The sequence below is a fragment of the Camelus bactrianus genome, chromosome 21, assembly GCF_048773025.1.
Source record: "Camelus bactrianus isolate YW-2024 breed Bactrian camel chromosome 21, ASM4877302v1, whole genome shotgun sequence".
NCBI classification, from domain to species: domain Eukaryota; kingdom Metazoa; phylum Chordata; class Mammalia; order Artiodactyla; family Camelidae; genus Camelus; species Camelus bactrianus.
Window position 1 is genome coordinate 24,709,483 of NC_133559.1, and position 17,323 is coordinate 24,726,805.

The window sequence follows — 17,323 nt, forward strand, 5'->3', positions numbered from 1 at the left end:
AATGGCGAGGGGAGGGACTGCGGGGTGGTGTGGTAAATGTATGCTTATAAGAAACTGCTAACTCTCGTCCAAAGTGGCTATAACATTTCCCACTCCTACCAGCAATGCATGACAATTCCAGTTACTCCGATGCCTTAGAAACATGTAAATCAACTTATTTTTGACTCTGAGCCCTCACTCTACCAGGTAAGGAAGAAATTCAGCCTTATCTATTGTCAGGACTATTCCCACAACACACGCACACACATACACACAGTAGGGGAAGAACAGAGAGGCTGGGTTTTACCGTGTGCCCTGTCTGCACTGCTCACCACTAAGACCTCCATTATCCTGTCATTTCAGGTCTGCCAACCCCACCAGGGCTGAGCCACCCCAGTGACTGAGGATGGTCCCAGAGTCTGGGACCTACACAGCTGCTCCTCCCTGAGGTCCTTCTCCTGCCCAAGGCATTAGAAGAAAAGTACTAATTAGTACCTAAAACTGTTATCCTGTCATATATATAAAGCACTTAGCACCCAGGCTCATAGAAGACACTTGATGAATGTTGTTTCCTTTCCCCAAAGAGGAGGGAAGTTTGTCCTCCTCAACCCTTGCCACATTCCCCACCCTAAAAACTGGGGTTTCGGGGTGAGAAGACCTTTCTGTTTATTCCTGCTCACTGTTATGAACCATTTACTCAGCTTGGAACCCTAACCCATTTTGACCATCCTCTGTTGCAAAGGTAGATCTCAGTGCTCAGCAAACAGGGGCAGTTGGATGAATGAATGGATGGTTTACTGTTGTAAATTTTATAGATGTGGACGTGAACTCTTGAAGACAGTTGTGCCTCGTGGGGCCATCTCGGCTCTAGAAGAAGGTTCTGCTACAGCCAGCTTCTCTAAATTCCCACACAGCTCCCGCTGGGGGAGGCAGCGGGGCTCAGGAGACAGGCCACTGGGGCCTGCCTTGGACGCTTGGATCCCTTGGAGAGCCATCCCAGGTCCTTTGCTCTTGGGCGCCCCCTAGGGGCCAGAACGCAGTACTGGGCAGACAGCTTTGCTTCCTTCATCCCGAAGAAACATTTTTACTGGAGCCTGAGAGGGAAAGTAAATCAACCATTAGACTCTAATCTACTGCTGCTCGTATTTTGCACTTATTTTCTCACCTCTGTTTAATAACTGATCTTTAAACTGTTTTTCTACTTTATTCCTTTTAAAGTAAATGTTTTGGCCAGTAGGAACAGGAAAAGACGCTCAACATCACTAACCATTAGGGAAATGCAAAATAAAACTACAGCGAGATACCACCTCACACCCATTAGGATGGCTACTATCAAAACAACAGAAAATAACAAGTGCTGGTGAGGATGTGGAGATAAGGGGACCCTTGTGCACTGTTAGGGGAAATGTAAATTGGTGCAGCCACTGTGGAAAACAGTATGGAGGTTCCTCAAAAAATTAAACAGAATTGCCATATGACCCAGAAACTCCACTTCTAGATAGATGCCCAAAAGAACTGAAACAGGGACTCAAAGAGAAATTTGTATACTCATATTCATAGCAGCATCATTCATAATAGCTAAAACATGGTAGCATCCCAAGTGTCCACTGAGGATGAATGGATAAACAGAATGTGGTGTACACATACAATGGGATATTATTCAGCTTTAAAAGGAAGGAAATTCTGACACACGCTGCAACATGGATGAAACTTGAGGACATCATGCTGAGGAAAATAAGCCAGTCACCAAAGGGCAAATGTCATACGATTCCACTTCTGTGAGGTACTTAGCCAAATTCGCAGAGACAGAGAGTAGAATGGCAGTTGCCAGGAGCCGGGGAAGGAGGGAGCGACGGTTGTTGAATGTGAAACCGAGCGGAACTCTGCAGGGCCTTCCCTGGTATAAAAGCTCTTCCGTGTCTCTTTCTTGTTTGTTAAAAAAAAAAAAAAAAGCTTTAGTCTCCTAGACCTTCCCTGAGTTTCAACGAGCAGACTCAAGCAATTACTAATTAGAGAAGTGAAGGAATGCAGAAACAAAGGGAAAGCAGTCAAGCAAGAAAAGTATTGACAGCTGAAACAATCGTTCACCCATGAAACAGGGTCACAGGACCCTAGTTCCTCCTGAAAGAGTATAAACAATCTGACGCATATCTTTGAGTTGCTCTGCACAAACTATGACCCCACCCACCCACCCTGCCCACGAGGATGATGATCACATGCTGAGCACAATCGTGTGGACCCCAGACTGGTTGGAACCAGAAGGTTGATGATTAAGATTCCTGAAACATCACCGTGATATCTCACCACCAACCAATCAGAAGAAAGTCCACAAGCTAATCACCCTGCACCCTGCACCCTTCACCCCTAATGTCACCTTTAGAAACTCTTCCCTGAAAGTCATCGAGGAGTTGGGGTCTGTTGAGCATGAGTGCCTCGTCTCCTCGTTTGGCCCCCTGCAGGAACACTGTACTTGCCTTCAGCACAACCTGGTGTCGGTAGATTGGCTTTGCTGCCGGTGAGGCGAGCAGATCCCAGTTCGGTTTGGTAACAGATGGGTGCAGAGTTTTTGTTTTACAAGATGAAAAGAGTTACAGAGGTGGATGGTGATGGTGGCTGAACAACATTGTGAATGCGTTTAACATCGCCGAACTGCACCTTTAAAAATGGTTGAGATGGTAAATTTTAAATACAAAATTTGGGGGAAAAGTAAATGTTTCCTGAGTTAATATTATTTACCTAATTTGACTATTTTTTTCATTAGCCTATTATGTGCATTATCTCCCATTGTGATCATATTATCTCTTAGATGACTGAATTCTTTTTGTTTTGTATAATTGTATGTGTGTACGTGCGAACTTTTCTGTTCTGTTTCACATAATTTTCTTCGGTTGTTGTTTCAATCCTCTTAGCAGGTTCAAAAACTTACTAGATTCATTATTGATTTCCTTTTATTTTTTAACATTTTTTAAATTGAGTTATAGTCATTTTACAATGTGTCAAATGATTTCCTTTTATTATCTTATTTCATTTTAGGGATGAAGTGGGGTGTTCTGGGAGGAGAACGTTAGTTGGGTGCACACCACATGTGCCTGGGTATATATCTACATCAGTTAAATCTCCCCCACCCCACCCCCTGTTATCCCCATCTTCACCCCAACACAGTCCAGAGCCCTGGGGCTGGGGGTGAGGCTAGAAATAAAAAAGAGGAATCCCCAGTGCTGCTGCCCTGAGGAGGAGAGTCAGGCTTTGTCCCTGGGAACGTGAGGTCTTTGGAGCAGCCACACTTCACCAAGAGCACGTGTCGCACCCCTTACATAGGTTATCTTATTTAATTCTGAGAGATGAAGTTCAAAAACCCTGTGAAGTAGGTACTTTACTAGTATCCCATTTTCTGGATGAGGAAACAAGCTCAGAAAGGCTAAGAAACTTGCCACGGTCATGTAACTAGCGGGGGGGGGGGGGACCTGGGGTTCGCAGCCCCGTCTGCCTGGTGTTGCAGCACAGGCTCCCACCCCGCAGGGCTGTGTCCCCCGAGGCTGTCATTCAAGGCCTCATGTCAGGGCTACTGAATCAGAGCGGGGAGGGATGGAGTCCCACATCTGCCTTGTGTGCGATATCGTCCTACAGGCAGGCAGGTCCCCAGGCTACTCATTTATCTCTTTTAACCCGTTTTACAAATGTCAAGTGGGAGCTGCCAACATGGGCCACAGTGGCTGGGACAGTCCACGTGTCCTCCCCCCAGGTAAGGATGGCGGTGGGTCCTTGCCCCTGGGCCGAGGTGGGCTGGGGAGGGGGTTAAACGTGCTGGCCGTGCAGCCAGGCTGCCTGGGTTCATTTCCCGGCTCCCCCACCTACATCTGCGACTTCAGAAAAATTATTTACCTTTCGAGTTAAACAGCTTCCTTGTCTGTAAAACGAGGGAAACACTAGTGCCTACCTCTTAGGGTAGTTGTGTGGATTCAGGGAAATAAACACGTTCAAAATTCTCAGTTAAGGCGCTAGCTATTTATTGCAGTGATTCCCCGTATCCCTGTGGGGGAGCCCCTGACTCTAGTTCAACCTGCAAGGACGGGAGACTGGCAGGGTCACCAGGAAACCATTGGACCAGACAATCCAGGTCCACAGGCCCCAAGTCCCTCCCCAGGGGAACCAGGAGCCCCTTCTTAGCCAAGGCCCAGCGGCCCCGCCCTTGCGCCCGGAAACCACGCCACGCAGCCGGCTACTTCGCACAGTCGCCTGGCGCTAACCGAGCGGTGCAGCAGGCTGGGGGAGGCGGGAGCCCGGAGGCTGGAGGTGGGGGGCCCCGAGCGGCGGTTCGCAGCCTCCAGACCAGGTCTGAGACTGAGCCGCGCCCAAGGGCTGCTCGAGGGAATCTGAAAAACAGGGTGTTCTCGTCCCTCCTGGAAGAACGAGGGATGGGGGGGTTGCGGACAAACACCCTCCTACCAGATGGGTCTCAGGGGGCAGAGCAGCAGGAGGGAGCAGAGGAACGGGCCGGGTTCTTACAGCCCAGCAGAAAGAGAAATGTCTTCGCGGGAGACTTTGCCCTGATACCAGCGGCCACAGCAGTGGGTGGGAGGGGAGGGCGGAGGGTCTGCAATCAGAACAGCAGGGGCCAGGGCCCGAGGGGGCGGGGCCTGAGAGCGGGGTGGGGGGTGGGGGCTCCTGCTGGGCCGTCCCTGGAAGGAAGGTCCCGAGGGAAGGGGCCTGAGGCCAAGCCGCAGGTCAGATCACACAGGCCGGGACTGAAGGAAGGAAACGAGCTGTGGTCCAGCAGATGAAGTGATGGGCCAGGACGGCCGGAGAGACAGGTAATGTGATGCTTCATCTTACGTGTCAACTTGACCAGGTAACGGGGTGCTCAGATACAGGTGGCCCTTGAACAGCGTGGGGGTTAGGGGTGCCAACCTCGTGCAGTAAAAAATCCGAGTAAATTACCTTACAGTCAGCCTGGTGTCCGGGGTTCTGTGTCTGCTGTTGTAACCAACTGCAGGTCCTGTAATACTGTAGTGTTTACTACCGAGAAAAATCCGCGGATCCGGGGACCCGAGCAGTTCCAACCCGTGTTCAAGAGTCAACTGAATTTGCTTGAATATTACTCCGGGTGTGTCTGTGAGGGTGCTTTGGATGAGGTAAACATTTGAACAGGTTCACTGAGGAAGGCTGACCACCCTCCCGAGGGTGGCTAGGCCCCATCCAGACTGTTTGAAAGCCTGGGTAGAATAAAAGGCTGGGTGAGAAGTAATTCTTGCTCTGCCGGTTTTAGGGTTGGGACGTCTGTGTTCTGCACTCTGATGGGAACACCCACCACCGGCTCTCTTGGGTCTCCAGCTGCAGATGGCAGATTGTGGGACTTTTCAGGCTCCTAGAAAGTGAGCCAATTCCTTAAAATAAATCTCTAAACAGATAGATGATAGGTAGGTAGGTAGATTCATATCCTATTGATTCTGTTTCTCTGGAGAACCCTGACTCACACAGGTAACCGGATTGAAGGCAAAATAGAAGGCTCATAGAATTGGGGCGGAGGGGGCGAGTGTCTGGCAGGGAGCAGCTGGATGGGGGTTAGGTAAGGTTACTGAGAGGTCGGCAAGAGGAATCATTGACGCCAGGTCAGCACTGCAAAGTCTCTTCGTGTGGTCTCTGGGGCTTCCATTTTTTCAGTTCTCTGGGTGCTGAGAGCTGAGGGTTGCTCAAAACCTCATGCACAAACCCAAGAGTTGTTATGTTTATGAATATCCCCCTATTTCCTGAGGCGGGAACCCGCAGGACCTCTGAGAATGGGCGTGTGTTACCTGCACACACTGCCACATGGTGAAGTTTCAGCCAGACACACACACACCTCAGAGGACACCTCCTAGCTCTGTGCTGTTACAGGATGTGTAGGTTTAAGTCCAGTGCAGTGCTGTGTACAGTGACAAGGCCAGGTAAAGGTGAACTTGGCCAGATGGAGCAGACAGAGAAGGCTGATTTGGTATGCAGTACACCTGCGGGGACAGGCTAGCAACCCTATGCTGAAAGAAGACACATTTGATATGCTGGAGACAGGTATACACTCACCGTCCAGGGCCCAGCATGGAGGGGATGGCCCCACTGACAGGTGGAGGGAACATGTCATCTTCAGAGACTCAGGTAGGTGTTGGCTGGGAAAGCCTGGCACATGGTAGGTAGCATGGCCCTCCCTGCCTCCTGCTCTGGGTTTAGAGAAGAAACTCTCTAAAGTAAAGGGTACTGGGACGCTCACAAGGCCAGGAATGGGATCGAGAAGACCATGGCAGAGAGCCAGCTCCAAGAACCCGGCTGTGCCCCTCCTCTGGGCTCCATCAACACCCTAAGCCTGGGAACCACACTGTAGGTGCGATTCTCCTGATGGCCCGTCAGCCCCAGTAGTGATGAGTTCCTGAGGGCGGGGACCATGTCAAGTGTCTTTGTGCTCCTGGTGCCTAGCAGGGTGCTTGGCACATAGTCAGGGCTCAGTAAACACGTGCTGAGTGCACAGGGGACTTGCTGTGGAGTCCCCTGAATGGTGACCCAGAGCTCCTTGCTAAGACCCAGCCAGGCCCTGAGCCTGGGTAAGGGGCCCTGCCAGTGGGCAGTGGGGCTGAGACCCAGGCAGGCCCCGGGATTCCCGGCTCTCTGCATGGATGATTGTTGTCACATTTTTTAGAGGGTTGGGGGCACAAGAGGGTGATTGCTTTGTCTTAATAATTAGATAGAAATAAATTAATGCTGTGTTTAGGGGGTCTCGGCAAATGACAGTGGCCTGCTTCAGTGTTCGATTCCATTCAAGTCATCTTTCCTTAGGGAGCAATTTTCACACGAGTTTTTGCCACTCAGAGGAGCGACGTCAGTGACATCTCCTTCCTCAGCTTCAAGTGGGAGCCCAGGGCCCAGAGGGTTCTTCGCAAAGCCTTTGTCTGTCACATGGCCCAGGGACCTCCCCCCGCCCCACGCAGAGCCCTGTGGAGAGGAGCAGGGGGAGGAGCAGGGTGCTGCCCGTGGCCCTGAAGGGAGAAGGCCGGGATGGGCCAGGGTAGGCTTGTGGGTTCAGTCCCTGAGCAGGGGGGCAGGCCTACTGGAGAAAGGTCTCCTTGCAGAACCAGCACCTGGGTGATGAGCCATCAACCTCTTGTGAGGAAAAGGCCATCACTGAGGGGTCCTCAAGCAAAAGACAGTATCTGTCTGGTGTTTGGCTACAAAAGAACCAGCCAAGCGAAAGCCTTCATTGTAAAAAAAATCATGCAGGACTTGAATAGACAGGCATCAGATCCCCCCTTTTCTATTGCCACTAATTAAAATGACCAACTCTAAGAATCCTCGAGATATCACCACACAGAAGTCCCCCACATTTCCCCAGGAAACGTGCTGGTGGGTCACCAGCCAGGAGTTACTGCTGCACATGTGTGAGTTTCCAAAGATCTACAATTAGCAGGAACGTGCAGCCGTCTCTGTCCATCAGTCAGGTTCTTGGTTGCAAAAGGAATCCACAGTAGCTAGTTTAATTGTTGGGAGGGCTGGAGAGACAGGCTGGGCTCCCAGCTTCCAGGACAGCGTTCAGCCCCACATCAGGGGACTGGCTGATTCAGAGCCAGGGCTCTGCCCCACCTGCACCTGCAAACAGGAGACTTGGGCAGAATTTCCCCCGGCGAGACGGGGAGCTGAATGAAACCCAGTGTCACCAGCAGCCTATCCAAGTGGATCTTTTTCTTGGCTTTGTTAAACCTGAACTAAATCAGAACAGCCAAGTATTTCGGCATGAAATGCAAGATGAACATGGAATCCACTGAATTCAAGATCCAGAAAACCAGGCAGCCTGTTTATGAGCCTTCTACAAGGCTTTTGCCAACAGAGGAAAAAAATCCACAGCCCTGTTGAGAGCTCAGACATGTCACAAGGAGGAAGAAGCAAACCTGTAGGAGCTGCCTACTTCTCGGTCTTTAAACGCGCCAAGGTTTCCCCCACTTGCAACTCAGCCACCTGCGGGAACCTTCCAGGCTGGTCCAATCCGGCTGCCTGTGCCAGGAGCTGTCCTCACCCTGACCGCCTCCACAATGGTTCTCAGAACCTGCGTCTGGCTCCTCTGTTTGGAGGCTGGTGTAAACAGCCTGCTCCAGATCCTTGACCTCGCCACCTGACCCTGGGCTCTACCAGCTTCCTCGCTTTCATCACCACCCGCAGCTCCAGGGGAGAAAGGCTTTCCCCAGCCGGGCCCCAGAACTCCTATTGAGGGAAACGGACTCCTTCCGGGCCATTCTTCATGTGGACTCAGCTCTGAGATACTCATGGTCCCAGGGGCAGAATGGCCAAGAGAAGGAAGAAAGTCAGATGTGAAAAAGGCACTGGCCAGGCTGTCCGCCACCCACCCCAGGGGGCCAACCAGGGGCCAGTGTCTCCAGGTTCCGGAAAACTCTGGTCCAGTCTGGGTTGTTGTCCATGTCTGGTGGTGGGGCCCAGCAGTAGGCGTTCCCAGGCAGGGGTCATGCTCAGGGGCTTCATGGGACTAGACACAAAGGCTCATCTGAAGTAGGTATGGGGTTCTTAGCCAAGAGGACAGCACGCCCCAGGGAAGAGGCTGGCAAAGGTCAGCTCCCAGTGCTGCTCGGAGGGCTTACAACAGCCAGGGAAGCTTCAGACCAGACCCACATTCTGATGCCTGCAGGAGGGAAGGGAGGTGTGCATACCCTTCTCCAGAATGGAACTGGGGCAGACTGGGCCTGGGGCAGACCGAGACAGACCTAGACTGGGACACACTGGGACTGTTGTGCTGCAAAGCCCTGGACAGACAGGCTCATTATCACAGTCTCTGTCACGACATCTCACCCACTGGCCATTCAGGTGACAAAGAGGTAGATCCCTAACCCGAACTCTGCCAGTTCACATTTGCTAGGAGATTTATCTCAGCTCGAGAATCTGGTGTGATCTTCCCTTTCAGTTGGCTGCCTCCCTCTTACACCAAAAACAGAAGTCTAAACCAAGTTTTCTTACTTGAGGACTTGTTAAAGTGAAATAGGAAAAATGAGATGCATTAGGAAGGTATGGCGGAGATTGCCTACGGGCTCCTTCAACTTATTTCCTCTTACTCTTGGGAGAAACTTGGCCATACATCCCAGCATCCTTCCTGGTCAGGTGTGGCCTTGTGGTTGGTTGTAGCCAAAGAAATGTGAGTGGGAGTGAGGCAGGCTGCTCCCAGGACTAACCCATGGAATCCTCCCATTTGTGTTTTTTTGTTTGTTGGTTGGTTGGTTGGTTTAATCAATTTATTTTATTCTTTGATGGAGGTACTGGGGACTGAACCCAGGACCTTACACCTGCTAAGCATGAGCTCTACCACTGAGCTATACCTCCCCTGGAATCCTCCCATTTGTGACCCTCCAGGGACACCATAGTCCCCCAGCAAGGGCAGCCCAGACAGGCTACTACCCTAGTTTTGCTGCACCAACTTCAGTGATAAATGGGAATTTGGAGGTGTGAGAGGTGGACAGGAGGCTAGGGACTGGGATAGCAATTGTAGAGAGCCTCAGAGCCAGGAAGCCAAAAGAGGCAGGAGTGTACCATCCTCTATTTGGACTCCATCCAAAGAGGATAAAGGGACACCAGCCAAGTAAGGGGCCCCAGGAGCCGTATTTGGCAGGAACAGGGCAGCCTCTGATGGCTGGTGGCTCCTGCTTTATCTCACACGGCAGGCTGCTCCGTAAGAGCTGGCTGCGGGAGTAGTGACAGTTTCCCTTTGGTCCTGGGAGGTCGTGGCAAGTACGTCTCCGTCGTGGTGAGCACATGGGAGGAAAAAGCCTGCAATCCTCAAACAAAGCTTTTGCTCTGACTTTTCACTTATCATTAGCTGTATTGACATAGCTGGAAATTTACCATCAACTGTTCAGAATATCATGTTTTGTTCCTGAAATAGAGGTACTAGAAGTTCCCATGACAGAAACTGGATGTGATTGTTCCATAGAAAAAAATGGGACTATGATTCTAGCCAAGGTCTGATACACTATTTATAGGAGTGATCAGAAATTGCCTGGTAACCCATGTGTCACTGATGCCTGAACCCTGCACAGTGGAGAGGTAAGGTGTCTATAAATCAGTTATGTGGGACAACGCGGTCATGTGAGAGGTTCCCCAGGGCTAGGAACCAGACAGCCCCCTGGCGGAGGACAGCACCAGACTCTGCAGCAGGTCAGCAGGGTGCTCCAGGAGCAAATCGTCTAGATGACGTGTGTGAGCCATGTCTCACGAGGTTGACCGGAGACCATGGCAGTCACGATTCTGGGCACCTTTGTGAAATGTTCCACCCTGATCAAAGGGCATTAGAACACTGGGCCCCTCAGCACGGTTCTCTTCACCTTCTCTGGGCCTGGATGTGAGTTGTGGCTGAGCCCGGCTGCATTGGAGGTCAGATCCTGGAAGTCTGTACCCTTGGAATCACAAGATGCCAAACGCAGAGGCCTAAGGCCATCTTCAATCCCCCCTCCCTCTTCCCCTGCCTCCCCATGCAGCACTGTCTTCATGAAACTGAAAAACCAGGACCCTTGTAAAGAAAAGGAAATCCAAATGCCATCAATTGGGAGAGTAGAGACACAGGGCTGCCTCTGTCTCTCCACTGGGCATCTCCCTTCCCCAGACTTCACTGGACATCGGAGGGCTTTATGCTTCTTGTCCTGGGCCTGTGGATTTCGCCGTGAAGGCGGGTTAGGGAGAGCATACCTGGCGTTCTCCAGGTAAGAACGGCCCCATCGACTGCCTGTAATGATGTTACACCAGCAATAACCAGATTGCAGCGCTGCTCCCACCTAGGGCCTGGTGCAGTTGCAAAGTTTTAGAGAAGAAAATAACAGACTCATTTATTTAGGTTCATTAAACATATTCCCAGCTCTTCCAGAACATCCTGATGACAACAGTGATGTATCTGGGGGCACACGTACAAGGCACAAGCCTGGAGCTGTGGGTCTGTTGTTAAATTTCTGTCCAAATGATGATGATGTGTGTATGTGCATGTGTGTATAATGTTCTACTTTACAAAGCAGTTTCACAATGAGACCTTGATTTCTTTTACACTCAGTTTCCTGCTCTGTAGGCCAGGGGCTCACGTGACAGGCTTGGCTAAGAGGAGGCTCATTTAACAACTGCTCCGCCCAGAACAGAATACTTTGCTGCAGGTCCAGGAGGAGCTCAACCCAAAACAAGGAGGTGATGGTGCCCATTCTCACGGGGCTGGTGAATGTGGAGGAGGCGGCAGTCACCTTCACGGCAGTTCCCTGCGCAAGCCTGTGGGGTCCTGTGATGTGGCCAGTGGATCTGGGAGGACTGAGCACAGTGGTCCAAGGGTCTTAGCATTCCAACCCCTCATTTACGAGGGGGAGAGGAGCCTGGGAAACTCCCCACCACTCCCCTCCCTCCCTCCACAACCGAACAGTAACAGACATTCTCCTTTGGTTGTGATGGGGTGAGACTGAGGGCTGTCATCAGGATGGGGGCTGCAGAATAAATGCAAAATAGGAAATGCATCAGAAATGCTGCAGGTGGCTCCAAGGAAGTTCCAGCGCTCGGGGCCTCCGGGAAGGGCAGGCACAGGTGTAGGAAGTGGGAGGGTGAGTGTGTAAGTCAGGTCCGGGTGCAGGCGCAGACTTCACGTGCAACTTGCATCCTTTCCTTTGCTCCTGTGCCGTCTGTTCAAGGAACTTCCGGGTTGGCCTTTTCTGTAGTAAGTAGTAGTTGAAATGAGAGAGAAGAAGGGAATGGAATGCCAGGGTTAAGAGCAAAGAAAAAATTAAGCTTGCTAACCCAGGTGCTGAATGATGTTAGGTCGCAGGGGAGGCCCCGCTTCTTTGACTCCTTGAGCACAAGTCACAGCTACCCTCAGAATGGCCTCAGTATCCTTCCCCGTGCGTCACCTGGGCTTCTCACCATCAGCACTGTCTGAATATTGCTTCTTGCCTGCAACGCTCTTCTAGGATGATAGAAAAACCAGGGGGAAAGAATGGAGTGGGTGGAGGAGGGGAGAGGGGAGGACTGAGCTCAGTGGTCCAAGGATGTTAATGTTCCAACTCCTCATTTACAAGGGGGAGAGGAGCCTGGGGAGGAAGCCCTGTGCAGTCAGGCCCCAGCACCGGAGACCAGCCAGCCGAGACTGGAGATTGGCGCCCCTCCCACAGCACAGAGGGCCCCGGGGTTAGCACACACGGTCTCTTTGAACCAGAGAGACTTCAGGGCATCTCAACTCAAAACAGCTTCAAGTCTGAGGCGGGGTCAGAAGACTACGTGTGTGGGCTCCCAGGAGAAGCTTGTTGTTGAGGGAGATGTTGGGGAGGTCCTGCTGGGGAGGAGCTGGCAAGTTTTGCTTTTCCTGGGTGTGCCCTGCGCTTGGGCCATACAAGCCATGGCCCTTTGGGGTGAACTTTTCAGGAGAGCCCCGCTCTGCCGTGGTGGAGGGAGACTTCTTGGCTTTGGAAGCTGGCCTGAGGGCCTCTTCTCAGTGGCTGAGGCACCCCAGGCTCAAGCTGCGGTGACACTCCGGGCTGGCGTGTAGGTCCTGGGCATTGTGACCTCAGCTGTTCCGCACACAGAGAGGTGGTCATCCTGCCCTCACCTTGGCCTGTAACCTGCATAGGACAGTGGCCTGGTCACGGGGGCCCGTTGTGGGGAGGTTGGGAAGTCGAAGAACACTCTGGCCTCCTCCATCATGTCGGCCAAGAAGGCAGAGCTGAAGAAAACAAGCCCGGTAAAGGGGAGACGCTGCTGGGCGCCCCGTGAGCCCCCACTGAATGGAGGTGGGGGGTGGGGAGGGAGAGAGAATGCCCCAGCAAACCCGGGCTTTTCTCTCTCCTTCGAAGCATGACGTGGCCTCTCAGCCTGGAAGGAGGGTGGGGAATGAACCCCTCGTGCTGGAGTGGGAAGGACCCTTTTGGGACAAGGAGCACTGAAACGCCCCACCCACCCCCGACCCCTCTGGGAGCCGTGACCTGGGCCAGACCCACATCTGACCTGCATGTTTAAGGTGCATGAGAACCTCATTAGATAAATGTAATTATCACACCCAATTTACAGATGAAGAAATGGAGGCTCAGAGAGACTAAATAACTCGGCTAAGTCACCACAGCCAGTAAGGAGGAGAGCTGAGACTAGAATTCAAGTCTGTCCACTTTCAAAGCCGGTGCTCCTGAAATAATACTTAGACGGCCTCCTTCAGTTCCCTCGCAGTGCTCCCGGGCAGGTGCTACTCGTGAGAGCAGACCCTGGCCGAACGGAGCGGCCCGGGCTCGCGTGCTGGGGGCCTGGTGGGCCTGGGCTTGAGTGCATGTGGACAGGCCAGGTTAGGTGAAGAGCTGGCTGTTTTATTCTCCCCAATCCTGATGCCTGACAGGCCGAATCCCAACCCCCTCTCTCCGCAGAGCAAGAACTACAAGGCAGTTTGCCTGGAATTGAAGCCAGAGCCAATCAAAGTAAGAAGCTTTTTTGAGGCCATGCCGGCAGCCAGGCCTGAGACCCGTGGGGAGGTGTCTTGGAGTCAGGGGGCTTTCGCTGTTGCTGGTGCCCAAGACTTGTCCCAGGTGCTGGGGGAAACACTGAGGGACAGGCAAGCTGTCTGCTCTCAGAGAACTGCACACTCGAATCAGATACACACGTACATAAGCAGGGAAAATGTCGGTCGGGTTACCTACGACACAGAGAATGAAAGCAGGGAGACGTGACCGGGTGGCTGCCGTGGGCCGGGTGGTCAGGAAGGGCCTTCATTTGAGCTGAGGGCTGAAGGGCGAGTCGGCTGCTACCGCGAGGCTGAGGAAGGGCTCAGCGGGGGGAGGCAGCGGCGTCCACAGGCCCCGAGGTGGGAGTGAGCTTGGCTGTGCCGGGGACAGAGCTGAGGCCCAGTGGGCCGGGAAGGGGTAGGATGAGATGAGCTGGGCGAGAGAGAAGGACGGAGGACACCTCTGCGCAGGTGGGGCCAGGCCACCAGCTCTCACCTCTGCCCTGGCTCAAAGGGAGGAACAAAAACTCGGGGCGATGTCTCCTGTCTCAGCCACCCCACACCTGCAGTTTCCAATTGTCTGTGTTTCTGCTTTCAACCAACAGACATATGACTACAAAGGCGTTAAACAAGAAGGGCCATTTACCAAACCAGGAGGGACAAAGGAGCTAAAGGTAGGTGTGTGGACCCAGGAGGCAGGAGGTTGGATCAGCACAGGGAAGAGGGGGGGCCCAACAGAACAACTTCTACTGCGGATGAACTGCTGGCATTTACGATTCTGAGGCAGCTTTTGTGACTCATTCCTCCTGGTTGTTTTGTTTTGTTTTTTGGGGGGAGGTAATTTAGTTAATTTATTATTATTATTATTATTATTATTATTATTATTATTGATATGATTATTATTGGATTGAACCCATGCATGCTAAGCACATGCTCCACCACTGAGCACATCCCCCCCTACTTTTGGCTCTTTTTTTTTTAACTCTATATTTTTAAATAATTTCAGACTTACAGAAAATTTTCAATAAGTGGTACAATGAGTTCACCCAGATTCCCAGAATGTTGGCATTTTATCATTGTTTTCACTTTCTCTCATATTCACACACCCATATATATAATATATGTATTTCCTCAACCACTTGTGAGCATATGTTTCTCTCAAATTTCAATGTATAGGTCCTAAAAACAAGAACACTCTCTTACACAGCCACCGTACAGTTACTGAAATAGCAAAATCAGGAAATTAACATTGATACAGTTTTCATCTACAGCCCTTATTTTAATTCCACCAGTTACCTCGTGAATGTCTTTCACAACAAGTGAAAAGACACCTTTTTGGTCTGGGAGCCAGTCCAGAATCACACTTTGCATCCAGTTTCTGTATCTCTTTAGTCTTTTTTCACCTGGACCAGCTCTTCAGCCTTGTCTTTTGGGACATTTTTGAGGATGAAAGATCATTTTGTAGAGTGACCCTGAATCTGGGTTGTCTGAGGCTTCCTCACCATTAGACTTAGGCTGTTCATTTTTGGCAGTCGCGTCACCGAGCGAAGTTATGACCGTTTCAGAGTACATCACATCTGGAGGTGCTGGATGGCTGGGTGTCTCACTGTTCTATTTTCTTAACAGCCCCCTTTCCTTCCTCCTTCCTCACAACTATCTCTGCTCCTCTTTGGCAATGCCCCAGGGTCTTTCCTTTTCTCCTTTGGACCTTTTCCCTTCCATCGAAGACATTTCTTTACCCCTTCTCTATTTTATTTCCTCAGAATGAACTCAGGGAGGTGAGGGAAGAGCTCAAGGAAAAAATGGAGGAGATAAAACAGGTAACAGGATAGGATTTCCCATCACACGGAGAAAAAGGGTAGCTTCAAGGAAAATGCAGTGCCTAACTGTGAATAACGAAGGAAATGAGGAACTGCATGGAAAAAGCAATCAAACTACCTGAGCCTGAATCCTCTGGAGTGTTTAAGTTATGTATTTCTTACTTGTTTGATGTTTAACACAATGTTTGAGTGATAAGGACTCTCCAAAGTGTCTCATCAATACGGGTGGAGAGATACAACCTTAGTGACAGAGGGAGAGAGGCTAACTTGGAACTTGGGGGCAGTCAGGGACCAATTATTCACCTCCCTTTATTCACCTCCCCTGAGCAAGCAGCAGAGCAAGAGCCCTCTTCTTGTTTCTTTGATGGAACCACCCACAGCATACTTGTGAACAAGGGAAATGCTCAAGCAAGAAGGTGTAATTGAAGCTGTGGTCTGAGCTCCACGTGGAAGATTTGCAGTGGCCAGATCCAAGCTGTGCCCAGGCTGCTGCTGGTGGTGACTCGATGGCACTGCACCCAAGTCCCTTCATAGACTCTTGGGAAGAAAGTGGCTTTAACAGGCCATTGTTAGTCCATTCGTTAAGCTTTATCCATCTCATTCCAGAGAAGCAGCTACTGTCCTTTGCTTAAAATGCCCCAGAGACAGCTCCATATTCAATAGTATGTTCTGTGCCTTTCTTCCTCACTAGATAAAGGATGTAATGGACAAGGATTTTGATAAACTCCAGGAATTCGTGGAGATTATGAAGGTAAGCATTTCTTGAGTGCCCTCCATGGGCCAGTACCATACTAGGAATCATGGAGGGAGATGCCAGAGCCTGCCCTGTGAGTACTTACAAGCTAGTAAGAGACCCAAACTCTACTGCAAGAAAGAATTAAATAGCAAGTACCAAGCTAAATGATGACTGACTGTCAATGAATTAGGAGTTTGGAGAAGTGAGGAATGAATGAGGGCTGGGGTAACCAGAAAAGTCCTTTTAAAGAAAGTGAGTCTCAAGGTAAGCCTTGAAGGATGCATCGGAAGCTTAATGCAAATCTAACCAAGAGCCCAATACGATTATTTTTGAACTCAATAATTACTAAAAGGATCTTCTAGATTCTAGAATAGTGGTTCTCAGACTTTGGTGAGTTTCAGAATCACCAGGGGCACTAATATAGGAAACAGAGCCCAGGTCCTGTTTGGATGGGGCTTGCGCCTTTGGATTTTGTTCATGTCCCCCAGGTAGAAGTTTGAGAACAAGCAATGTAGAAGCATAAATAGGCAAAAGTATTCATCTATAAATTTTTCTGGAGCTGTAAGGGGACACTACCCCTACCAGATTCTAACATTCATAATAAAGTCACAGTAATCAAATCAAGGCAGTGTAGCCCAAGGATCACCAGACAAATGAAAGAAACCAGCATAGAAGACCCTGTAACAGCCTCTCTACCAGGGATGCCCTGAGACTCCCTTGTGAGGATTTCTAAAATCTGTTTACCCAGTCCCTGGCACAAATGAACTGAATAAAACCCCCAAGGCGGGCACAGTTGTTCAAAATTCAGGTAAGTGATTCAGGTAATTTCCCCTGATGAGAACCAGGTCCTCACCACTTCAGCAGTAGTTACGAACGTTGGCTGCACGTTGGAATCGCCTGTACTGTGCCTTTGACCTGCCTCCATTTTACACCTGCCTGCACCCCTTAGCAATTCAGTCAGAACCTCTCAATATGAGGTCCAGGCAGTGGTAATTTTTAAAGATCCCCAGCTGATTCAATTATATACTCCAAGTTGGGCACCACAGCTCTATAAAACTTAAAATATAAAATATAATAAAGCTGATTTTCTAAACTATCAGTGAGAAGAGAGGGATTATTAATATTAAGAACGCTGCTTGACCGTATGAGGAAAAACTTAATTCTCTTAACACTGTAAACTGAAACAGTTTATAAAGTGAATTCAAAACATAAAAATCTATAAGAAACTGTATGTATTTAACTGGATGGTCTACATATAAATACAGTGGAAGAAATCACAAAAGAAATATACATTTAATAGTATAAAAATTAAAAAATTATAACAGAAAA

At 50.3% G+C, this 17,323-nt stretch overlaps 1 protein-coding gene and 1 long non-coding RNA gene across 21 annotated transcripts in view; one reads left to right on the forward strand and one right to left on the reverse strand.

The window, feature by feature from the left end:
- Positions 1–5,329, reverse strand: LOC141574388 (uncharacterized). Its single transcript, XR_012501404.1, has 3 exons — positions 4,918–5,329; positions 2,454–2,634; positions 1–1,073 (listed from the first exon to the last, which is right to left on the reverse strand). It is a non-coding gene; the product is annotated as an uncharacterized LOC141574388 (long non-coding RNA).
- TEX35 (testis expressed 35) overlaps positions 4,628–17,323 on the forward strand; it is a 25,946-nt gene continuing 13,250 nt past the window's right edge. For 13 of the 20 annotated variants that reach the window (XM_074349850.1, XM_074349851.1, XM_074349842.1 and 10 more), the window contains exons 1-4: positions 12,977–13,523; positions 14,044–14,112; positions 15,202–15,258; positions 15,950–16,009. In XM_074349850.1, coding sequence (XP_074205951.1) covers positions 13,326–13,523; positions 14,044–14,112; positions 15,202–15,258; positions 15,950–16,009 — 384 coding nt within the window. In that variant the 5' untranslated portion in view covers positions 12,977–13,325. The other 7 variants (XM_010954904.3, XM_074349855.1, XM_045516610.2 and 4 more) reach the window with 6 other exon arrangements.